This window comes from Cuculus canorus, chromosome 1 (assembly GCF_017976375.1).
Source record: "Cuculus canorus isolate bCucCan1 chromosome 1, bCucCan1.pri, whole genome shotgun sequence".
Taxonomy (NCBI): Eukaryota; Metazoa; Chordata; class Aves; order Cuculiformes; family Cuculidae; genus Cuculus; species Cuculus canorus.
The window spans coordinates 63,452,842-63,479,669 of NC_071401.1; the positions used below are offsets into that span (position 1 = coordinate 63,452,842).

Sequence of the window (26,828 nt, forward strand, 5' to 3'; positions counted from 1 at the left end):
TAAAGATACAAACAGCGGAAGTGATAAACAGTAGAAACAATTACAGAGAAGATGCTCTCCAGTAAATATTGTGCTCCTCCTCTCTCCAAAAGCTAGAGCTACTTGCAAACCTTTCTGTTAGGATTTCACAGCTTACACTACTGGTGCTGTACTAGAAAGCACTCTGGTCTAGAAAGCTTCCATAAACTCACTCTGAGTAAATATTGTAACAAAATAAACAATGGTCAAGCTTATTCAAATATTGGCTGCCTTCAACTGATAAATTACAAAGGGAAAGTTTTCAAATCCTGCAGGAAATAAGCACTTAATCCATTGTTTCAAAGTCACTGTCATAAGAGCCTTTGGGGTAAGAAGAATCAGACCAGGGTAAACAGAACAGATCTCAGAGTTAAAAGACTGTTAAAAGCCTTTTTATCACCATTGGCATTGACATGCGGCATTAAAGAGGATCAATATTTTACAAGAGAATATTACAGGCTGAATAGGCTGTCATGAGGCTTTCTTTTCATCACATGCACCACAGTGTATTATTTGCCTCTCCAAATAAACAGAAAACCTAAACTTGAATGTATTTTCATGTATGCTTGACCACACTGCATGTTGGAATGAGTGTGCATTGTTAGCGTCTATTTTCCAGCCTGGTATGTGCAGAGCTACATGCAGACTGAAAAGCCAAGACATTATGTCCAACCCTACCACACAGCAGTATCTCCACAGCGCTTCCCCTTGCATTTATTGCAGACTGTTGCGCAGGTCAAGACACTCATGCCTGTGGCTTCCTAAGCAAATATTGTGGTACAAAAGTGACCTGTAATATATACTTACAGGAAAAAAAAAAAGAATTTTAAAAAGTAAATGATTTATATTGACTTGATATCGTACTACTTTATTTTAATTTCTCGCTTTGTTATAACAACCGTTACAATGACCAAAATCCATACAGTACCAAATCCTAAATAGTGCTGAAGTGATACAATTATCAGCATTCCCATGGTTTTGAGTAGGGCACAGAAATCTGGCAAGGAGTGTTTTTTTTAATCTCAGATCTACTTATTGCCATGCCTGTGACAACTTGCCTACAGAATTATTTAAAACAGTACCTGCAGATACTATTTTCAAGCTGGCTTCACTCCCGGAGGAATCAAATTATTTATACAGTTCTGAAGTTATGAGATACTTAAGATAACCACACCCCTCCTTGTATCAGTGACCCCAATAGGTCACATAGTTTTAATTACTTCTGTAGGCAGATTCATGGCCCCATTGACTTGCACACACTCATAATTCACCTTATACACACACAAGCTGCAAATATCACTGAAATCCAAACCATACTAATGAGAAATGCTTCCTTTTTGTAGGGAAGCAATATATTTGTCCTGGAGCCATGGAACCCATAAAGCTGCCATGGCCCTGTTATAAATTCTCCTTTGCCAAGATAATCTCACCTGTACTTCTGAATCAGCATCAACATGCTGGAGTTGAAACCAGGTGTCTCTGTTATGATACTTCTGCAGATCTTCTTTCTGTATAGCTACCTTTCCTGGAAACAAAACAAATGAGAAGCACAGTTTAAGACATGCTATGGCTCCCCCAAAGCACATTTCCATCAAAAAAAGAAAAAAAAAAGTTTTAAAACAATGATTTAAGGACCATCCTATTCAAGAATGACTTCAGAGCAAGAAAAGATTTCTTCAGGGCATACTTCTTTACACAATACATAAATCCTTCTGACGAGTAGCTTTTTCTACTTCATATTGTGAAAGAATAAAATTTCCTAATGTCATACTCGCCCTAAGAGTCTGAAGCACTAGACTTTGTAAATGAGCTTGTAAGTATGCTTAAATTATAAACTATCATTATTACTACTTTGACATGACAATTAAACCTGTAGCAGAAAAAGCTTGAAAGCTGCCAGAGAGAGATTTACATGGTGGATGTCTATAATAAGCTGAAAACAAAGTTCTACGCATGGGGTTATTGCTAGCAATGTTTTAGGATGAGGCTTTTCATTACATATTTTTGCAGGAGAAGGGCAGCAACTACAGATGATAAGTCACAGATTATTCCCAGATCTGCAATTTGAGTCCCTGTTGACTTACCCCCTTTCCTCAAATCTTGCAAAGTTTGCATTCCACAACTCAGAGCCACCCTAGTACTACCCCTGACTATACAGAGCGGAAAGAACCCCAAACACAGTAGAGATCTTCCCTTTTTTGACCCCTTCTTATCTCTACCAAGTTAGCTGTTTTGGTAGTTATGGCAACAGCAGCCAGTTCCATGCTGTGAACTAACGCACATGCATGCTAGGGGCTAATATACGTGTAAAGCTGAAACTTACCTTGCCCAGTGACTCTTGGGCATTACATAAAGCACTCTATGAAGTGAAATCTAAAAGCTTAACTTACTGCTGGGATTTTGGTATTACACCCCAGGGTTCCCTAAATTTTGGCCTTTTCCTTTAGCTGTTGTCAGACGGCTCCACCCAGCCCTCCTGTTTGCTAGGCTGTTCCTTGTACCCTGCTGCAGCTGCTGGCTGCATTCTTCTGTCACCCTCAGGCTGCTTCTGGTGACAGCTTCCAGATTTCCAGCCCCAGTTTCTAAAGTATTCTGCCATACTTCCACAGTTGCCCTCAGAAGCATCCACCAGGGTTTCTGCTCTAGCTTCCACAAAGCTGCTGAACCATTACTCCTAAGCCTTACTCATTCTGCTCTCAATGCTCTCCTTCCCTGCTTGTCCCTTAGAGATTACCATATCCATCTTCTGGCAAACATTAAATTAGAGATCAACGAGGCAGATTCATTACCAGGCTCTGTATTAGATAGGCAGAGCAAGTGACTTGAAACTTCTTAGAAAAGCAATAATTAAATTACACAAGCATAATATGGCAGAAAACATAAATAAGACACACGAACTGTGGTGAACAGAGGACACCAAATTACACTGCTGAGAATCTCTGTAATGATGGTTGTGTATTTTCAAAGCTTCTACTTTTACTCTTCAACCACAGCAGCTTGCGAGCAACCTAGTTTCTCTAAAACATTTCGAGTGAGTAATTTAAACACTCGACCTTCCAGTAATTGCTTTGGACTTCATTTGAAATTGTTTACTTTCACTGCTTGCTATCCTCACTGTACCCTTTAATCTCTTGCAGAAATCCTCCATCCGACTGTAGTGTAGCATGCACTTCCCAAACACTGTCATTCGCATATCTCAGTCAGTCTCCTTTGCAGTCACGATCCCCGAAGGGAACAAACACCCTTGGCAGAAAATTTAAGGATGATTTCGCCAACTCTGCACCTTTACATAAATGCTGTTATCACTGCCCCCAAGTTCAGCAGGGAGTCCCAATACTCTCTACATCAAGGATAGCAAGAGAACCCAGATGGTCTGACTGCACAGTGAGTACAGTATCACAGCACAAAGCGTTTGCAGGCAGTGGTACCTGCCTCCAGCTCCAAGAGGGTTAACACAGTGGTACAACTATTTTGATTAGGAAACTGTTTGAACAGCACTGTTTGCTCTGCACCCAAGCAAGTCTTATTAACATTGACTTGGCTGGCTGGAATCCAGGGGTTTTCACTACATACCAAGTGATCCACAACGGAGAAAAATCTAGTAGGGAAAAAAAACAAACATAGCAAGAAAGGAAGGGAGAGTAGAAAAAAGAGCCTATACTTTGGCTAGTCTAAACATATTCAGAGGTATACTACTGATGGCGCGGATTGTTGACCTGCCCTGTACACAGAGAATTGTTTAACAGGAGTGCCCTGCACGTTTTCTGTTTATAACACTTCGCCTGTACTGACCATGTCAATACACTCATCCAGCCCACAGTCCTCCCCATCCCCAGGCCTGCATAAGGCACAGTGTGGGTGCTGAGCACGGTCAGATCCTGCCCCATCTTTGCGGTCACTGCTCTGCTGCGAGCCGACCTATGCCTGACCTGGCTCAAACAACTTCTGGCCCTGCCAGAACTAATTTGAGGCCAACAATGACAAACTGTTGGCACCTGCCATTTGACCTGACAATACATGATAAGGCCCTACAATTCTCCTTGAAGATAAACCTGACACAAGAGGTCAGAAAGGTTTATTACCTCATTTATAGGACCTTTTCCTCTTTGTGGTTCTTCAAACTAGGGCACATTGTCCCGTGCTCACTCTTAAGACTTGGGTGGCTGCCAGGCAGCGGCAAGAGACTCCAACACTTGCACCTGAGGTACCCAGCCACTCCTGCTGGTTTCCTCGGAACTGCCCCAGGCTGCAGTGTCTGGATCTGTTTAAGCGTTTAGACAGGGTATGGGAGGGGGCAGGAAAGAGCAGAGCATGCAGAAAGGAATAAGGTGCAATTTCAAGAATTAGTTAAGTTACATTTTTTTAAAAGTTAGATTCTCAGCAGCGATGAATTACGAGCATTCTTCTCATCTGAACTAATTTCCTTCTGAAGTCTGACATCTGGGGGACACAGGGAAACTCCACACGCTCCTGTATGTTTTTCACCCATGGCAGCGATTTCCCTATGTTCCCTCAACTCAAATTGAGCAGATCTTCACTGGCACACTGGAATCCTAAGCCCTGTGTTCAAAACCAAGATGTGACATGTCACAGCTGACCCCTTCTTTCTCTCTTTAAGGAAAAAAACAATCTACCAGCAACCTTTTATTTCAAATATGTGGCCAGGTCACAGACGAATGAAGTTACTGCCTTGGGTCTGGATGGTCTTAAAGGTGCAAATTCCACTTTGCAATCCCTGGTGCAAACTGATTTAGAAGCCTCCTACTTTCTCTGCTTGTGCACCTTTGTCCCTCTGGCATTGCTGCACTACAACTGTAAAGGAAAATGATCCAAACAAAAAAATACTGAACAATGAAAATAAACATTCTGCGGGAGAAGGAGAAAGAAAGAAGTTTAAGGGGTCATATGTGGGTGTAGTTAGCATTTCGAACACAGATCATTTCAATCGATCTGTTTTATGGCTTACTCAGTCAAGAGTAACATCAACACAGCTAGGAAGATAAGAGATAGCAGAAGGTCAGTAATTTGGGCACAGAGACAGAAATATGCAAAAAAGATGGGTAAGGATTTCTGGCTACACCACTTCAGAAAGTGTGTGTGGAAGCAGCACACCCTCAGTGCTTGTCCCCCTTTGGAGTTTCAAAAGCTCTTCTCCAGCAAGTCAATATAGCCCAATACCTTAGCCTGGGATGTGCCTGAGCTTGTTAATTCAGTCTAACATTTCCTTACAAAGACCAACAGAGTTGATCATTTAGCTCAGGCATTCTCCATCCACTCACAACCACCTTCTGTCTGGATTACCTGTTGGTGACAAAAGGATTAGGCAGTAGCTCGAGGATTATAACTCACCTTTTAATATTCATTTGCCAGTTTGTGGAGTGTTTATCTCACAGCTGAGATATGTGAATATTAATAATAATCATAGAACAGTTTGGGTTGGAAGGGACCTTAAAGATCATCCAGTTCCAATCCCCCTGCCACGGTCCACTAGACCAGGTTGCTCAAGGCTCCATCCAGCCTAGCCTTGAACAATTCCAGTGTTCCACAGCTTCTCCGGGCAAGCTGTTCCAGGGCCTCGCCACTCTCATCTTGAAGAATTTCTTCCTAATGCCCAGTCTAAACCTTGCCTCTTACAATTTAAAGCCATTTCCCCTCATTCTATCACTACATGCCCTTGGAAAAAGTCCCTCCCCACCTTTCTTGTAGGCCCCCTTCAGGTACTGGAAGATGCTAGATTAGTAGAAGATATGTTCCTTTACTGAAAAGGAAGTAAAGACAGCAAGAGGACAGGAGTTTGTAATTTTAAAAGGGCACATGGTTCTACCTGAAAAAATGATCCAATGGTTACTTTATAGAACCCTGAAAAAAAACAGCATTTCAGGAGCTCTTGTATCTTCTCTTTAAATTATCTCTATCTTGGAATACTTGCACAGTGAAAACCACAAAACTCTGCATACTGCTGCCAAGTGCGCTGAAGTAATACAATGTAATATTTTTAATACAACATCCTCCATTAAAACTGACTGCAATATAGTTAATTTATAGCAAAGGGTTAGGTCTGAGTCACATGTTAAAAGGCCCCACATGGCGAATTAATTTAGTTTTCTCTCAGCCCTCAGCAGAAACTATTTTGTCTCCTATATGCTCCAATATTAGGCCGTAAGAGGATCTGGAAGCTACTTCAGCAGTCGCTTCAGTCCACTATACTAAGTGCACAGACACACTGTATCAGTGAATTCATTTAAAATAACTGATACGAAGGTGCACAAGGCAAGTCACTTTCAATTCTGGAAAGTCTAAGGACAAATCAGAATCTATTTTAATCAACATCTTAAGCTGTGAAAGCCTTATGAAACTTTCATTACCTTGAAAATCTCCAATGAAGAAGCACCACTACTGCTCTAGACTACCTGGAATTTTATAATTATGAAAGGTTATATATGCTATATGAAAGGTTATTAGTTGTCAAATAAAAACACAGAACCTTCACAATACAAAAAGGATTAGATGCCTGCCTTCTTGAAGGACAGCACAAACTCACTCATCTCTCCCATAAAACAGAAAACAACTGAAACAACCCATCTCCACACTTGAGGATTATAAAGATAAGGATGAGAATTAGGGACAAGACAAGGTTTCAGAGCATTAGAAGTAGTAAAATGGCCCCCTCACGGCTCCATGCAGTGCACCATGAAGCACAAGCACTACTACACTATCTGCTACCATGGGTAAGAATTAGTGGCAACAAAGTCAGAACACCTTCAGCACAGCAGTTTGCATCCTACACAGAGCACTGAGGTGTACTATATTCATTACACCAGTTCTGTTTGTTTTTTTTAATAACTATCTAAATATAATAAGAACATCACTTATGAAACCCATTTTTGCCCGTTGTGGGATTTATCTTGGATAATAAGGCAGAGATAAGTAGGCTGTGGATAAGACATAACTTCTGTCCTTAAAAGCAGCAAGCTGCAGTATCGCATGGACTATCCTCTATGGGTAGTTTTGCTAGTCACAATCCTAAAGATCTCGCCCAGGTTATACTGCAATTTCTACTCTTCCTTCCTGTTAAAAAAAACCCAAAAACAACCTACCCAACCACACCTCTCGTATCAATTCTCTGTCAGCTCCTCTCTGGGCCTTTAAAATGTCCATACATTTGAGAAAGTTGGTACAGCCCATGGCTAGTTGCAATGCGAAGCAGACACCAAGACCATGCGCATGTTGTCTGCACTGAACAACTATCTCCTTCATCCCCTCCACCACCAACCCCTTCCAGGTACTGCCACCAGAAGCCACTGCAACTGCATCTTCTTCACAGTCCTAGTCTTTGCTTAGTTCGAGCAAGGCAAAAACCAGACAGAGACTGCTTAACATCAGCTAGTGCTGGGATAAGTCAAGCACTGCAGAAAATACAGAAAGCTCAGCTCAAACTGTAGCAGTCAGAGGTAAGCTGGGAGGATGGATCTATTCTAAATACAGATAGTATTAACCCCCATTTGGTAAGGAGGAGGGTTGTATGAAAGGACAGTCAAGGTTCTAGCACACTACACTCCGTAGTTTTGTTTATAATGTGTATACTTTTAAGAGGAAAGAGGAAAAATACGTATTTTTCAAGGCTCTACCTTGTTTTTCTGCTTTTGTGACCATCTGTTACGCTAAAAGATATTATGAGTGCATCCTAACAATTTATTCTTTGCAGTAAGTATTTATTTTAGGCCTTCTGTGCAACTAGAGAGAATCTTCTCAGGATAATTCTGGTTTATAGCTTCTCAAGACTTGTCACTGTGAAACAGAGTCATCTGTTTCCTTTATTTCATTAGTAGATATATTTATACCACACTGAGTAGCTATTATTCCCATGTCATCCAACAGCACATCACGGAAAGAGTAAACCAAGCTGTGACTGCAGGGTAGAAGAAACAGAGGAACACAATTTTCTATTAAATTCCTGATCTCTGTTTCATGTTGTATTGGAAGATCTTTCCTCCATTTAGCTAGCAAGACGTATGGTTTAACAGAGACCATGGGTTTTCAATTTTTCTTTTGAACCAATAAAATCATAACTAGATTGTTTGCTTGGATATCCAGTAACAAATGGCAGCAACTCTACAAGAACATCTCCTCAGCTTTGCAAGTAAGTCATGAAGAAAGGCAGCATCACCTCAAACAACGTTCAGTTCCAGGGTGCTTTCCTTCTGTGAGAGTGTCAATGAGCTACATATGATTTGGTTTCACCTATTTGAGTCCACAGCAGCTAAGTTTAATTACCTCTGAAGGTGAATTTGTTTTATTACTTTACCTTGCTTCAGCTCATCTAGCATTAAGCAGGAACCCAGTTATAACCTGCCAGATTACAATGGCCAAAAGTGTTGCTATGTGTTGTAGAACACACCTAATAACCTCTATGAAGGTGACTTACATCGGTTATTTTAAATGTAATTAACAGAACCACTTGCTAGACTTCTCCCCACTACCCTTCTGCTCCGTCATTGAAGGACTTAGGTATTTCACATCTATGCTTTATTCAGTACCGTTCCATCCCCATCAGCACGGCAACCAAGCTTCTCCCTCAATCAGGAGGGCCACAAACTTACAGAAGTTCTTACTCCCCAGTGCAGTACGGCGCCAAGCCTTGAGACAGTGGATTTATTACTTCCCCTCAGAACTTCACAGGGGGTGTATTTTGTTCTGTTCAGGTTCATGCTTAATAAAGATGTTAACAAGTAAATCACATGCATCTGTTACCAAAACAAATGAAGTACTGAGAGGAAAAAAAAAAACCAAAACCAAAAACACCCAAATATGTGATTTGCAATTTAAGTAGAGGATAAGTAAGTGTGTATTTGCCACCTGAAGGGCAAATGCTATCAACTATTCTTTCGGCACAGTGTTCAATGACTTTGTGTGGCACGTTTCCCCGATTTCTAACTGATCTGTATGTTCAAGGTCACAGCCTGGCAGTCTGAACTGTTCATTACACACCTGTGAGAACACCAGCTCAGGACATACCGTGGAGATGGTTTTCTTCACTAAATCCAGCTCAGTTTAAGGACAAGAAAAGCCTTCTGTCCCACTATATTGGCACAGCTTTCCTCACTCAACATTTCTAAAAAGCTGAAAACTAAATATCAAAACAAACATTAAAGACTGTATAATTACATTTGCCTTATTTAGCAGCACTACTATCCTAATATCCCTTCTACTGCAGCTAGCCAGGAATCTTTTTTCATGTTACTGCTGGAGGGGTACTTTTTCAAGTCAACTTTATCTCCTCTATGTTTTTCTCATTCTAACAACTGGATAGAAATGGCTAGGCTATATAGTATACAGACATGTTCCATCAAATAAAACCTACTACTCCTTTGGAAACAAACAAATCTAATTTTAAATGGAATTTACCATTACTTTTAGTAGTCACTTCCTACTCAAAGTATTTCAGCATACTATATAAATTGGTATATAAACTCCAGTCAGGAACGGTCAAGACACACAATATCAATTAAATTAGCTTTAAGCTGCTGTTCATTTCCGCAGTAAGTGTAAACGTCCTACATTTTACCTAAAAAAAAACCCTCCCATATTTCAGATCCACGGAGCTCTGCATTTTCTTCATTATATTTGCATTTCACCCACCATCCAAGATTCTTACAAAACACAGTTGTTGAAGAGTTTAGCTAACAAAATCCTACATGACTTAGCAAGTTATGATTAGGAAAATGCAAGTGAAATAAACAAATGTGCAAACTCAAAGATATCTTTATCTGCACAATCCTCCCATCCTGTATCCCAAAATACTACACTATGTTCCAAAATGTATCTGCTAGACATGCATTTCAGTTTCTGAATTTGTTTGGTTCTCCTCGGAAGTCTGTCAGAGGTTTCAGGAGGTTCTTGTTTTTCATTTTCTCGCCCCCACTTCTTCCGCTTTTGGTGGCTTGAGCACTCTCATGTGTGACACACTGAGTTGCATTTCGGATGTTAAAGCATTTGCCATCACAAACCTGTACTTCATATTCAAACAAATACAAGCATGCTTACTCTGAACTCCAGTCACCCTGGAAATCAGTACTATAACATCAGGAGAAGTTTCTGCAATACTAATTAGTGATTCAAAAGGAACTCTGCTATTCAACCATCTTAAAAAAGTAGCTACTTGCCAAAATTCTCACCATTTTGACATACATGCACACTCTGTGTTCGCTCTGTCTTGAAACCCCCTCAAAACCAGCCAATGTAAGCAGATGTCTTAAACATACCAAATCACACAGGAAATGGAGGCAAATTTCCAATCTTAGTAATATCTAAACTTAAAATTAGTCTCCCTGGATGGAAGACACTACCCTCAATTCCCTTCTCTGGGAAAGTTCATTGCTAGATGAGCACAAATAACCACATTTTCTTCAACAGAAGTGTCTCATGATGATATAATATAACAAGCTATCTCTGTAATGCAAACAAATGGCCTCTTTTTGCAGAATTTGGCAGTTCAGTGGAAAAGAGCTTTTTCTAGCACTACTCTGATCAACTTTTTCAGTAGAAACCTCTTCCAAACCTCCCTTGCTCAAGCCTCTTCAAGAAAAGGTCTCTTAACACTGAGCTGAAGATACACACACAACAGCTACTTCTTGTAAATGTTAGACTTTGCTTGAACGAAAAAAATCCTCTTTCGCAAAAACACACTACTGTTTAGCTTTCCTACTGCTGACTCCTGTTCAACAGGAACTACCAAAACTAACCACATGCAGTTACTACAGAGCACTGTTCCCTTCCCAGAGTATCTTACTATTGCAAGTAGAACTTAAGAGTTAGTATCAACGTGACAGTAATTCTGGATTTCTTTCTTCTCTGCATTGCTATTTATCACACTTTCACATCTGTGAAATGATCTTCAAAATATGCCTGTGATAAGGAGGAAGGAGAACAGAGAGGGAAAGAGGAAAAAACTCACACTACAACCGCTAATATGCAGCGTAAAATCTCACTGAATACAGGTAAAACTGGAGTTTTACTTTCAGTGCTACATCAATACAGTAACACACAAATCAGCCCATCTATGGCTTCTGCAACACGTACAAAAGTCAATGTTACCATTTCCCGAAGAGGCAGAGAAAAACAGAAACCTGATCAATCATTTGAGCATCCGAACAAAAGCGTCTACACTGTCTGCAAGTCCTTCTTTTCACTAACTGCTCCCAGTGCCTTTAAGACAAGATTACTCTAGCAGCTCCTGAAGAATTTCCCTCTCGTGTCAGAACTTGATTATTAAAACAGGAACTTGAGAAACATGGAGAAAAGGAAACAATTTGCACTTCTGTATCTGCAATTTCATGGATCTGGCTTGCATCAAGTATTCAGAGACCCTTGTTCCAAGACAGGGAGTAAAGACCTAAGCAAGAAAATTTCCTGTCCATGGCCTGCTCACGGGTCGCTGCAGCCGCAGAAAACCAGTGACACACAGGATATCAAATGAGGCAATTTCAACAATTAAAAACTCATCAGTTGAAAGTAATACCTCCTTTCTTTCATATTGCAAGGGAAAATAGAGAAACCAAAAACCTTTCCAAAAGCTCACTCAAAATTCAAACTGATCTCCCTTCTCCCTAGGACTGCTAAGTGACAACCCAGCTTCCCAGCATATGCAAAACATAAAACAATTAAAGAATAAGCTAGTGACTACATGACAAACTCATGTAAAGATCCATATGAAGAAATTTGCACTACCAGGCCATGCACTTCAACATTATGCATTTTACAGTACTATACAAACTGTTGCTCAACATCAGACAGCTTGCTCACTACAAGCTCCGTTAAGACATACACCTCATTGATAGCTATCGTCATCTTATACTGGCATTAGAAAAGTGTAGTCATACACAATTTATTTCAAAAGTAAGAGAAGAAAAACTGATAAAAGTCCAAACAGTTAACATTAAAGTGGAAGCTGTTCCCCTCAATAACAACTTTTACAAGAATTTTATCCCCGAAGAGATAAATGGAGTATTATGCAACTTGCTGCAGGTGAAATAAGTAGCGAACAATATCTGGGAGAGCAGTGGTCTTGGCCATGTCAAAGAGACACTGGAGGTCTTACAGAGCTGTTCTGTAGGCAACAGTTTGCTCTAAAAGTTTTTATAAAATTCTGTCATCATTGTAGTAGCTATCCCTCTGCATGTCATTAAGGTGGTCATAGTTTAACAATATCGCATGCAGGTAAGTGTAATGAGCCCTGGAAAACTGCAAGACTAAAGGCCGAGCATTTAGGAAAAAAAAAAATGCAGTATCAAATGACGTTGCCAACATTTTAACAATGCTTCATTATCTATTTCAGTTAAACTGCAATCTGCGTTTACTATCATAACAGACAGCATTTATCTCCCAGCCTTTTTTATAACGTGCAATACTGAAGACATTTGTGTCACTAGACAAAAAAGGACAATGCTGAGCAGTACTTACCACTGTTGTCAGTCCTATCAAGACCCCAACTCATAAGACCGCATATGATCTCACAGTTAAAATCCAAGAGAAGTAAGCTATAAATAAAAATAATTTATGAACACATACCTATGATGGAATCCCTTCGAAAAACATCTCTGTCAAAAATATAAAATGACAGATGGCGAAAGGTCCGAGGAATTTCACAGTAAAAGTCTTCTCCATAGAAGGGGCTGGGTAAAACAAAACAAAAACACACAAACAAACACACATACACACACACAAAAAAAAGAAATTAGTGTTGTTATCCTAGAGGAGCCAGTGTGTTTATACTACACACTCAGAACACCACTCTGGACTGTGATGGACTTTACCACCCCGAATGTGCACCTTCAAGCACTGTCCCACTTTGACTCTCCCCAACTATCTTAAATGACCACAGAACAAGATATGCAAAAAAGAACAGATCCTTCTTTTTATCTGGAAAACAAATGTCCTTAAACAAAGAGGGCAGAGACCCCTTTATTTGTTAACATACAGTACCTCGAAGGCTACAGAAAGGCCCCTGATGCCACCCTACACTTACAATAAACCATTACGACAGAGATCACAAAAGCATACACGTGAACAAGATGAGCAAAATACAGCATGGTTCATGGTGTGTCTGTGTATATATGTTATTTATTTTAAAAAGGATTCCGTTCATTTAAAATAAAATACCTACAGCCATTGCCTCTACTTACTCCTGCAAAGTTACTTATTTAAAAGTCAGATTCAGTGAACTCACGGCAGTCAAGCCTTGGCGTTCACCCTATGCCTGTTACCTGATAGTGCTGCATATCTGTCTATATTTCTCACTGCAATTGTATAGAATAAGTTCTTTTACTGCATGACCAGATTTAAAAAAAAAAAAAATATATACACACACACACATCACAGCATGAAAACCTCTTTAGAGACTTAAGAGGCTTTCTTTCAATTCTACCAATTTAAATGGAAAAAGAAAAACCAAACCAACTCAGGCACCTAATAGCAAGCCTTTCAGTTTCTCTCTATCCAATTATATGGTTAAGGATTTACTCGTAAGGACTATAAGCAACATATATCAACATTATTTATTCACTGACACGTCTACCATTTTGCACAGAATTTTCATTCCAAGTCACTCATGCTTCAGTAGACCTACATGGGTGGATGCAATTTGAGTCATATGGACAAATACAGCAAGCACTGCAGACGTTAGACTTAAAAACAAATCTAATTTGAATAGGCCAAAAGCCAGCAGGTTTTTTTTCCTCTCTTTTTAAACACAGACCTCCTGTCTTGGCTAAGCATAAAAATGGGAGACTGAATCATGTTGTAATCACTATCAAAGGCTTTTATGTTAGAAAATGAGATATCAAAAAAGTTAAGAGTTCCTTCCAATTTTTCAGCATTTTGCCAGTTCATTCCCTTGGCTTCTCTCAGGATATTTTGCATCACCATATACTTTTGATTGCATTTTTACTCACAGTAAAAACACACCCCCTCAGAACCACCACATTCCCCCAAGAGCCAGCTGACAAATCTTACTCAAAACACACAGGCATTGCAAATTAGCTAACCACTGTGTCTGAATATGCCACATTAATTTCAAGAAGCCCAGAGACATCATCCAATATTCAGTAAGAACATTATTTAAGTCACAACTCCACCAGCCACGTGGAAGAACACATATTGAACAAACAATGAAGCTCACGGCACACCCACAGGTTAAACTTCCATCACTGAAATAGTTTCCCATTCCTTGAAAGAAATGCATCCAGCCATAAATTATGGCAACCAACATGAGCCCCACTCAGTCATCCCTAGAGTGAAGATGGGGAAAATCTAACAGCTTGAAATGGCAGCTGGTTGGACTGCTTGTCCCAAACATCCCATCCAATTCAGCATTCTTGGTTATGTCCTCTTTATCCATTCTGCTCCAAGAGGTTTTATTTGAAACCAAGAATTCAGCAACTACCACTTCAGGCACAAAATACCCAAGTTCTCCAGAACAAGCAGATTCTACCAAACTAGGAACTACATAACTGATGGCCCTGATGGCCTCATACTGTGCACATCACTTGGGGCAAGTTTTCAGGCAGAGGCTTAAAAAAAGGGGGCTACACAAATACTGCCCAAATACCTAGTGCATTATGCACACAGAACACTTGCATCTTTCACAGCCCTAATATTCTGTTCAGCCATAAAATTGTCCTTTCTGCTGGAAGAACATGACAGATTAATTTACTCGCCAATGAGTTTAGAATGAAATGACACTTAATGAACTGTGGATTATATACCCAGTTCTCTATTGAGAATACAGGCAAAGCTTCAGTATACTGGAAGTCTAAAGGCAATGGAAATGAAAGCAGGACTTGCACTGAGCATGCTTTAATTCAGCTCAGACGGTTGTGGGGAAAAAGAACAGGGAAGAGACAACAACTGGGGCCTTCAGCAAGCCCCCTGCTAATGTTTGCCTCTGGTAGTGGCCAAGGCCAGAAGATAACTCAGACCACATCACAGCAAACAAACACAAGATTCAGAAGAGGAGAGTGGACAAAAGGCAGCATCTAGTCCAACACATAGTATTGGAAAGTGGCTCATTAACAGAAGAAATGCTATGGAGCCTGATTTAGGCAAGCAGGGACCACATCTGGTCACCTCTTTTACGCACAATACTTATTAGCCTGAGCAGCACCTGCCAGCTAGTGCTCTTCACAGACAGATTATTTTCAGCTGCTGTCAAGAGAGGCTTTGTTCTGCTCTTGGCTTCCCCTTATGCCCCTTGTAGATTCACATGCTCTCATCACTCAGGTAACACCCCTCAAGGTGCACCACATTCTTAATATAAACAAGCAGATTTTGAACACAAGTGTACTCACTCTGCACGAGACAATAAGCCAGCAAAGTTTTAACTGTAAGGATACAAAACAAGATAAATCTGATACCCTCCCACCCCAATCTCATGTAGCTCTGCAGAAACAGTGTCTTCTTTCCAAAGAAATCAAAAGTAACCACACAAGTGCTTCCAGCTTCCAGGTAAATGTGTGCTTTCCTCCTCCGTGTATCTCTTCAGAACAGTACTGGCTTTGTTTCCCACCTAGACCTGAAGAGCAAGAGGTGACAGCAGTCAAACCCCATGATTTATTTCCCAAGCTAACTGATCTTGAGCATTCACACCAGGGCTCCAGAATATTCCCTCTCCTCCAAAAGCCAGAATTAGTCTGATGGGGTTTCAGTGAGTACTTTTACTTTGACATAGCAATTAATAAAAAGCTTCAGCATCTGCCTATGCAGCCCTCAGGAGTCTGACAAGATCCTCCAAAACAAATATCAGAACTAGCCTGGCTGAACACTTGGGAAACTTTCAGAACTAAGTGAGTTCAGATTCAATTTCAAGGTTTTCAGTTAAGCTTTCCTTGTAGATTAACCAGCCCTACACTTAGGGGAAATTTTAGTCATTCAAAGAGGAGGAGAAGTAATGAGGGTGCCCTTCCCGAACCTCATAGTGTAGGCTGCAGATCAGTATGGTCAACAGAAGGGCAAGGACAAGTCCAGTGCTGACACTATTTCTGTTTCTTCTGGACTTCAAACAAGTGACTGTACATAACTTCTGAGAGCAGGATCTTGTGAGGACAGAAACAGTGGGCCTCCACTGTAAATGCAATTCAGCTCCTTCCAAGCCGAATATAAGTACATTTTCAAGCCCAGCTTCTTCAATAAAGACTACTAAATTTAGAACAGTTTTACTATGTGCTTTTTAGTTTTGCCATCGCAACAATAATAGCAGTGCAAGCATCAACTACTATATATTTATGAATTGGGGTTGGGCCTAAAATACTGTCTCTTGTTTGTTTTCCTGACAGGATTAGAAACCACAGAGAAAGACCTGTACCAATTTTCAAACCCTGGCTCCAAGCTTTCAGGCACACAAGGGCCTTAGTCCATAGCCTTCTACTCCATTTAGCCTCACTTCAAATGCCTTTCTCATCTCTTTCGCAATACATACGCATCAACTTGCTGTGCCCTGAAGGAGAGAAGCTCTACTTCAGCAGCCCTTTTCTCACAAAGTGTGGGGCTTACTTACTATACAGCTTCTATAAAGCCCCTAACATCAACACACACACTAGCTGATCCATCCTCAGGACACTTTTCCCAGGATGCTTCCACAGCTGTTGTGACAGAAGAGAGAGAGACACACACACACAAAAAGTTCAAAGAATAGTGCAATATATTTGAATCTTCAGGCATATTCTCATCTCACTAAAAAACTGCTGTTCTGAATGCTCAGGGTAGCAGGAATACCATGAAATCAAAACCAAAAAGCTCCCTCTTTGTATTGCTTCACTCACATACAGATATCCACTTCAGAACCCTTCCCATCTGAAGGTATCTGGTTTTGAATCTCTTCTAATGTGTTTTGGCAATGGATATTTTTAGGAGACAGGAAGGAGAAGAGGAACAAATTACTGTGTAGATCACATAGAATTCAAGCTAATAATTAAGAAAATCCTCATTTCAAACATGATGAACGGGAACAATTTCCCCCAGAAAAGGTTCAAAATTTGTTCACTTTCACATTTCACTAAACTTCAGAGGCATACTTGCAACTTCAATGTCATACCTTCATATATCCGCTGTTATTATCCCAAATAATACTATTAACAGAGGAGATTTCATAAAACAAACCTCAGTGTAGAAACAGTTCTCCAGTTTCAGGCTGTGTTGCAAAACCTCCAAGCTTAGGATTCCCTAAAGCAGTTTTGGTTTTATTTTGGCACCCATACTTCAGTGGATGAGGTGAAAGAGTTGTATGATGAATAATAATGAAACTCCTCAAACCAGAATTCTTTGTGTATGGATGTGTTTTTTTAACTGCTTTTGTGATTGAAAGTAAGGACTATTAACATGCCACAGAATACTCCACATCCTCTGACTATTTTAAAATGTTTAGAAATACTGGATTCATCCTGTTGCATGAACTGAAGACCAGAGTTCACATCGCCATGTGAGCTGGAAGCAAAATCAGCCTGTACAAAGGAGTACACTTGTTTGTTTCTACTGCTAAGCTTTTTCTACTGCTTAGCTAATATGTTTTATACTGTGCTTTGCAGTGAATGTAAAGGGAGTAGGAGAGGGAAGAGAAGGTTTATTCAAAGCAGATAGAGCAAGCCAAATAAAATCTGAATACTCTTCAGTTTCCCACTAGACAGAGTTACAAGACGACGAGTAAGTAAGACAGGCTCTGTAAGAGCAGAAGTTGGTAGATGCCATGCTAGATTCCTCACACAATTTATTAAAAATACCTAGTACTATATTTGAAGCACAGATTCATCAGAGGACAGGCACCAAGAAGTATATGGCACACAAGGCAACACCGAAATCCAAACATACCGCTTATGCCCACTGTTAGAGTGCAGGCTGTAGTCTTCCAGGCATCCACCGAGCTTAAGCAAATTTTTCCTCCTGTCACTGTGCAGAGACACCCACAAAAGACAGCACTGCGTTATAGGCACAAACATCCCTACTACACAGGGAAAAAAAAAAAGCAGCGTGCATTTTCTCAACCCTACGCTCAGAATAGAGAGACAGACGCACTAGCTATAGTTATCATCCTCACTTGACAGTTGCTGGTTTGGCTCAATGAGGCTTACGGGGATTATGATAACTTTAAGCAGCAGCCGTTTGGCCCCTACTCACCTCCTAAAATATTCTGTAAGACGACACACACAAACAACAGAAGTCACATTACAGCTGCATTTACGTTGAGTCTTTTTTTTTTTTTTTTTTTTTTTTCAGCACCCAAAGCAGCCTACAACACCAACAATTGTTACTCACATGGGTGACTTTTTGCATGGATAAATGCTTTCATTCATAAACCCTGCCTTTGGTCTCAAGGCTCACTTCAATTCTCCTCCTTCCATTAAGTCTGCTTCCCTTCCTGGCAGCCTTCCCATTTGTATTACTTCCCTGCACAACCACACAATCCTTGCCTTCATTAATATCCCTGACCAGGCTGAAGTTGCACCCATACCGCCTTATCCCTTAAAGGCTTCGGGTGCTTTCAGAATTGAATTCCTATTCCAGAATAGGAATTCCAGCCATGGTTAAAGGTAGTCAAGTGCAGAAGGTGGCAGGCACTAGGGCAGACAGCACACCAAGGAGCGACCTGGAAGCATGCAGGAGAGAAGCTACAGAACATGCTACAGCATCCAGCTCAAGGCCACTTTCCCTAAGGCCTCCAAGGCTGGGGAAAGCTGTTATTTCAAGGTGAGCTGGGAATTAAGACTACACCTTGAGTATTGTGTTCAGTTCTGGGCCCCTCACCACAAGAAGGATGTGGAGGCTCTGGAGCGTGTCCAGAGAAGAGCAACGAAGCTGGTGAAGGGGCTGGAGAACAAGTCTTATGAGGAGCGGCTGAGAGAGCTGGAGTTGTTTAGCTTGGAGAAGAGGAGGCTGAGGGGAGACCTTATTGCTCTCTACAACTACCTGAAAGGAGGTTGTGGAGAGGAGGGAGCTGGCCTTTTCTCCCATGTGACAGGGGACAGGACAAGGGGGAATGGCCTCAAGCTCCACCAGGGAAGGTTCAGGCTTGACATCAGGAAAAAATTTTTCACAGAAAGGGTCACTGGGCATTGGAACAGGCTGCCCAGGGAGGTGGTGGCGTCACCTCCCCTGGAGGTGTTTAAGGGATGGGTGGATGAGGTGCTGAGGGGCACGGTTTAGGGAGTGTTAGGAATGGTTGGACTCGATAACCCAGTGGGTCCCTTCCAACCTGGTGATTCTATGATTCTATGAATATAAGAATATGGAAATAGGTAATGGAACTAACTCAGATACAAGAGCTAATTTGGGAAACACTCCAGCTAAGGGAAACAACTTTGTGTTCAAAATTTGAGAAGTGGCCTGCATCCAAGATGTTATCAGGACTTGAGAGAAGCTTAGCTATACAGTCATGAACTCCAAACACAGGAAAATAAAGAGCTCAAGCAAGCCTAGAATTAAAAAAATAAGAAAATTAAACATAGCAGTAGAACTACTAAGAGTTCTGAGAGCTACTGATCAAATGCGTTACCTGATCTGATACTAAAATAAAGACAGAGCAACCTCTTGTTAAAGAGAATACAGCCTTAACTATGAATTTACAGCACATAGCACTATTCACTTACAAGCATACTGCAGACTTGTAGTTCTCACCATTTCCTTCACTGGAGACTAGAAAAAAAAAGACTGGAGGTGAGGGAAGTACCTCTGTTTTCATTTGCTGTTTTATTCAGGCTTTGATCACTATGTTTAGCATGTGAAAAATTCCTCAGCAAAACAGCAGAGAACTAAATAATCAGACTCAAGACGCTTGGCTCATCTCTCTAAAGCACACACTGTCAGCCACTTGATTCTCAACATACGGCAGTTTTTGCCTTTATTCATATCCTTGAAACAAATTTAGAGATGTCACATTCCTTCCATTCTTCACCTATGATTCGAGAAGCTGCCTTGATTTCCTGTTGCAGCTGACACTGCCCTTTAAGTGAATGGAAACATTGGATGCAAACAGCAAAGGCAAAGTCAGTCTTAAAGCCAACAAGCCAAGAAAGTGTATCCTCAGGAAGACCTGCAGCTAGAAACGAATCCTGGATGTTGGAGCCTGAAGTTTGAAGCTACTCATGAGGAAGCCAAGTAGTTGGTTCAGCAAAGGAAATCAATACACAAAATTCTTGTCAAGCTGCCCGCTTGCAGCTCAGAACTAAAGAGAAGTTGTAGAACTGTGCATTTAAAAAAAAAAAAAAATGATTCTCACATGTTACCTAGGATGTAAAATACATTAAGTCCCTTTATGTACATCTCTGCTAAGCTATATGGAACAGATCCAGTTCTATTCAGTGCTTCTGTGGACGATGGTTATATAAATACTGAACAACAAACACAAAACAGAGAAGCATATTAAATCCTGTCTCTAACTGACCTCTTCCTCATATCTCATGACTTGCATGTGATTTTCATAGAATTTACTAAAAACTTGTGCCAAGGAGTTCATGAATACAGTGCTGCTTGAAGAGTTCACGATTCTCTTCCTGGGAACCTGGAGAGTTTGCTCTGACCAACGCATGCATTCACTGTGCTTGTCCAAAGATGCCCTGAGAAACTGGGTAACTCTGAACTGCCCCACATAAAAGTTATTTCGCACTGCTCTGTAGTTTCATAGAAAGGCCTGTTCATGTTATAACGCTTGAATGGTTTCAGTCAGATGCTACTGACAGCCTCACAGCAGCCCTCAAAATCTTCCAGTACATGGAAGCTGTGCCACCACCCAGTTTAACAGAAGCCAACACAGGCTGGATGGCAGTAATAATTTAAGTTCCTGATTGTAATTTATGAGTTCCACCTGACCGAGGAGGAGAGAAGCTAAGATTCACCATGCTGGCTGCTCTCGATTTTTAAGATGCAAACAAGGGCATCAGGCTCATAGAGATTCTCTTCAGAGCACGGGTAAGGGCACTGTACTGGACAACAGGATGTGCTGGTTCAATTCTTAAGACTTCTGAGTAATTCATGCTTGTTGATTTAATGAGTTACCGTTCTTGGCTGTCTTCTCATGCCTCTGCCACAGCCTAATAAAATAAAAATCTGTTGCAGAAGATCAGGACAGAGCTCAGGGAGGTAACTTCTAACACTGTTCCAGTATAAAAACGCTGGAGATCATGAGTCAGAGTCTGAAGGCTCTGCCACAGATAACCCAAGGAAGCCAGCACTGAACATTTATCCAATGCCCTCCAGGAAGAAGAGGTAACTGCTTCCATTCTCCCATTTGCTGGTTCTACTTCAGCTTTAATTATAAGCCTTTTCCTGCAGATAAAGTCATTTTATGCAGATACGCTGGAAAAGATTGGCTTCTCTAGGAGAACTCTGAATGAGGAGATACTGTTTCAGAGTCAGTAGGGCCAGGGCTGCATATAAAACACCTTTCAATTCAGATATTCATACAAAGCATCTTCTTTTTCATAGACTAGTTGAAAATCAAGTTTTGAGCTTATTAGAAAAATGGAGGAGTCACCAGTATGAGTGAAAATACAGGCAATTCTTAAAACTCACTTTATAGCAAGCCAGCCCTGTGTCAGGCATGAAGTAAGTAGAAAATAGTTATGAACAACGGAGCAGAGCCAGTGTTCTTGCCTTCAAACTATAGTCAGAGACTACATCACCCCCTTCAATGCCAGCCACGCAGATGCTGAGGCAGGATTGAATTATTTCAGTCACGCATTGGCCTAGTCTCACATCCCTGCTCCCATCTAACATCATATATCACAGCAGGGGTACTCCAGAAAACAGAACCCAACACATGCTTCCCTATCCCATTGGCAAGTGCCTGGCAAAGAAACACTGCACATGAAAGCAGGTATTTCTCTACTGCATACAAATCACATGGGCCTTAGGGCACATAAGCCTCGCCTGCCCTATAATTCACGGTTACTCAATGGGTTGAATCAATTTACAAACAAGCATTAAAGAATGTAACAGCATGACTGACTCCTCAGCTATGTGCTCATCACAGAATCTTACAAAAAAAACAACAGGCAACTGCAGTATGGTCTAGAATCATTTGAAAAACATCTTCCTCTGGAAGTCTGTGTACTTGTTTTAATAGATGTAAACACAGTCATAAAAGATTAATTAGCTGTTTGAGTGTGCCTCACTATATAAGAGCAATTCCTATTAACAGGCTGGGAAGGCATCCCAGTTTTACCATTCATGTATTTGGGATTTTTGTCTGCTTTTCTTTTATCTAGCTACAAAACAAGTACAGAGAAACCCCTATATGGATAAATGCAAAATTCAGTTTATATCAACATCTATAAGTCGATATTCAGGGACTGTGAAGAAGGAAGTTTTTCTAAAATAGTATTTGCAAATAAAAGCTCACAGAGAGAAAAAGCAGACTACCACCGAAGATAGGAATTCACGGGGAAAAGAAATGATGACCTGGGAGATCATCTTCAGTCAACTCTTAGATCAAAGAAAACAAGGCTGTTTTGAGAGGTCATCTGGTCCACCACTGTTCCAAAGTAAGAACCATCCTATGTTTCGGCTGGGACTGACTACACAGAACCTATTAAAAGCCTTCAGCAGTAAATATGGAAAAAAAACAAGGCAATCTACTCCAGGGCTTCAGAATCATTAATAACAGAAAGATTTTTCCCCACAATAAACCTTAACCTAAACTGCATCAGGGAAGGAAGTTTAAGTCCATTATTTATTGCAAGATCCATACTGGACACATAGGGCGATTCCCTCCCTCTTAAGGGTTTTGGGGTAGCTTGTTGTTTGGGATTTTGTTTTGGTTTTTTAAATATATTTCACAGTAATACCTACTCTCACCCCTCTTCTCTAGGCTAAACAATTCCAATCTTTTAATCTTTCTCATCAGTCATCATTCACCTCTCATCATTCTGTTGCTCTCCTCTGAATTCACCTTAATTAACAAAAAGAACTTAGCTCCAAGGGAAAACAGAAATCTTCCAGTTCTGTACAGTCTCAGGGTACCTTTTCAGTTTTCTAACAATATTTAAAGAGAGATGGAATTTTTCCCACTGAAGGAATTACACTTGTCACTTATTCCTACTACTAGGAGTTTATTTTCTCAACAGAACAACACTTGGATCAGTTCAAGGAGATTACACCAGCTATCCTCACATATTCCCACTTCCCACCTTCCACTTCTCTGTGAAACACTAATGATTATCCAGCAAAAATAATCCCTGCCGCGCAACTTCTGTTTGTGAGCAGGAGGGCTACAGCTGGTTGACTCAGGAACGAACTTAAATGAGTTAAAGTCACTTTTACAGAAAAAACTGGTTCAGGGACAACTGTTTCAAGGACAGTGCATGTCAGTTATTGTTTAAAAAAGCATACAGGTCACTTTGTTTTTTCACTTCTTTAGAAAACTATGATAAATTACAAACAGCAAAGTGTCAACTTCATCATCCAGAAACATTCTAATTATGTTTAGCCAATCTAAATACGTCAAGAAATAGTCCCCATTATGGACCCCAGTGTACCACATCAGACTATAAGATGAGAAATAAAGATTCAAAGACAACAAGAAGTTATGCAAGAGAACAACTAATATGAGTTAAAGGAATAAATCCCACTTCAAGCTACTTAGAGTCAAATTCTTAAATGCATTAGGTACTTCTGAGGGGTTGAGGGTGTGGGTCTAGAGCCATTTACCCAAGTAAATTATTTGTAAAACAAGACACATAACAAATTACTAACTGTATTACCCAACTCATTCTTTTCCAATCTGTAACTTTTATCTTAAAGATATAAACTTGAGTGTTCCTTTCTGCTACTTTCCCTTCAACTCCAAAAAAAAAGCCTCACTTGCCAGACTATAGGTATAGGTCCAGACTTGCTCCCTCTATTTTTTTTTTACTTTGGGTGATTTCCAGAAGAAAGTGTTCTAACTTTCGCTACATACTTCTCATCTGTTTCATTCTACACTCACTTCTACAATCTCACAGGAAGCGTCCAAGATAATCAGACAGGCATCTTCTGTTCAAATCTCTCTTTCAGCTGCAGCCTTATGACAGGAAGAAAAAGAACCCCTAACTCCACTCATTAGGGTAATGAGACCAATGCAAAGTTCCATGCTCCCTTCTAAGCCAGTATCTAAAAAGCTTAGGGAAGTTCAAAACAAATACTGCTGAAAGAAAGAAGCACTGTCTGTACATTTGTACGAAAACAGTTAACATATCTTGCCTTAGTGAAGATATTTACCTGTATAATCAGATAGGAATTATGACATTAATACTTTTACCGCTAGCGTTCTTAAAAACGGAAGAAGGATCACAGTCATCCTCCCGCCAACCTCCCACCCCAAAAAAGTATCTTTAGAACACTAAACAAAGTAAGCAGAGAAAGAAGAGTTAACACAACGTGTATTTGTTACCATAATGACTTCTCCACTATTTTGGTCCTGAAAACCTCCTCCTGGTCCAGGTTTACAGTACAGTAGCAATCTCTCATCTTGTTTGGCCCCGGATACGTAGGAAGATTTTTGGCTTCGCCTAAAGACAAGAAAGAAAAAAAAAAACCAAAAGGACTATATATTAATATGTTATCCATAACTTAGTCACCTGTCACCTAATGCAGTGTCAGCAACATGGCTAAAGCGAACCATTACATCGCATTTTTCTTCCAAAATCTTAAGCCTCTATTAAACTTAACAGCAGTATTCTGCTTCCAAGGCAGCAACTCCTGACAGTTACTGAGTACAGTACTCAGCAGTAGCTAGTAACAACTCAGTTTGGTGCATCCAATTCAGTCACATGTGTTTTGAAGGATTCCTCCCAAATCAGTGTTTGGAAGGTTTTCACCAGTACTCCCATAAGATACTGGGAACACAACGTAACGCAGTAATATGAGCTTTCCAATACAGCCCACTGATTTTACCCTAACGACATTATCAGAACACAGCAAGTTAGGACCAGCCCCCAGCTTCACCTCTCTTGGCAAATGTGGAGATGGAAAACAGTCACTTCAGTTACAGCCAACAGCCTTAAACCACACGTTAGATAAAAAAACGTACTTTGATGAGGTAATTGGCATTTGTAAAGCTGCTACGGTCCTGGCTATCGCAAGTCATGAATATTCTTCATAATTAACATATGTTTCAAAACTGCAAGAAGAAGCATGCATGTATCCTATATTTAAAAACAACAAAACACCTTTCCCCTCTACATATTCATTAATAACAAAAGCTGAGAATTATATTTCCTTAGGAGACTAATAAAATCTCAGACGCAAAATCAGACAACGCTCCTCGTGGCTTTGCTAAAGCACCTTAGCATGACATGGATGAGTGATGCAATTCTAAGGGCAAAACTCAGAACTCTCAAAGGATGACTAAATATAAGTTTACAATGCAGGTGGGTTGTCTTTACCCCCCTTCACTCTTCTAATAACCAGCAATTATTAGCATGTACCTTGGGAACTAGATCATTCTCTCCCCTGTTAAGATTCAAGGAATAAGGAAAATAATAATAATAAAAAAAAATAAATAATAACGACATACTATGGGAATGCAGGTCTGTTTGCCAGTAAAGAAGGGAACTCTAAATAACAGTAACAAATACAGCATTTTATTGGATGTTTGCAGCTCAGTTTAAGTGCATTTTACTAAACAGATGCTTTCCCCAGTCTCCAGGTCCCAAACAGTTTTACTATTAACAGAACCATCTCGCCTCTTTCACCCCTATCTTGAGCACACACTTTTTCCTTTGTTCAACAGCACTTCGATGTCTGCGCATGTAAATATTGAAGAACTATAGCAAGAAAAGATTAAGCCAAACTGCATCCTTGACTTTAAAGGCAAAGCATGAAGTGACACAGGACCCTAAGTCTTCCTGCCTCTGATGCACTGTTGGCACACTTTTGCTGACTGACTGATGATGTGTCCTTGGAAACGCCACACATCCACACTTCTCACAAATGGCCAGTATGCGAGTGACCCTACACGCACATGTTTTCTAAAGCTAACCACAGAACACATCAAGAGGCACTGGAAAGGGGCATGAAAACAGTGTTTCAGACAGTACTTCAAGGTTCTTGTAACTAAGTTTGCTCTCTGGGCTCAGCTGATGCAACTTGATAGCATTCTTCCCACTTCCTTCAAGAGCTGTGAGACGTTGTATTAAAAAAAGCTGTCTCTGCTATAATTCAAAGGTGTGACTGGAACATCTGTTGGCATGCCCAACGTGGCTTTAAACAAAGCTGGAGCATTAGCAATAGTTTAACTGTGGCAACTCTGGCCAAAAATACACTGAGGCTCATTGATAGCTTGTTTATTGACCTTATTGAAGTCTGTTCTTCCACAGTAAACCTCCAACTTGTACTCTTGCTAGTTTGAGCTCAGGCTAGTTAGAAATCAGACATATCAGCCTCACACAGTCTGAGGTCTCCCACTTTGCTTCCTTTCCCCAAGACCCCAATATTCAAATCTCTCCTATCTATCCTCACATTAAACTCACGTGAAGGTAGCCTCTTTTCTGGATGACTACGGTTCCCCAGAGGGAGGGAGCATGCAAGTCAACAGGAAGAGCTTCAATAGCAGAACAATAAGGAAGTTTTCCTCTGGGTCTGGCACGCTATTCTCACTGCTTTTCCAAGAGAATGGTTCAAAACTTTAAGCTCAAAACTAAACCAAAAAAGCATGCAGTTTCCCTTTTTCTGCATCTTCCACTTCCTACTTCAACACACAAAACGAATTCTGGATTTTGTGATCTCCGCTTCCATATATGTATATTTTTTTTAAGTGTACAGCATTTACTTAAGCTCTTAATACTTAGTCC

The 26,828-nt window shown here is 40.5% G+C and overlaps 1 protein-coding gene across 2 annotated transcripts in view; it reads right to left on the bottom strand.

Annotated features, from left to right (window-relative positions):
• RASA3 (RAS p21 protein activator 3) overlaps positions 1 to 26,828 on the bottom strand; it is a 137,769-nt gene that overhangs the window by 72,549 nt on the left and 38,392 nt on the right. For both annotated transcript variants that reach the window (XM_054071247.1, XM_054071256.1), the window contains exons 2-4: positions 24,428 to 24,545; positions 12,586 to 12,689; positions 1,449 to 1,543 (exon numbers count right to left, since the gene is read on the bottom strand). In XM_054071247.1, coding sequence (XP_053927222.1) covers positions 1,449 to 1,543; positions 12,586 to 12,689; positions 24,428 to 24,545 — 317 coding nt within the window. The remainder of the gene's footprint in view (positions 1 to 1,448; positions 1,544 to 12,585; positions 12,690 to 24,427; positions 24,546 to 26,828) is intronic.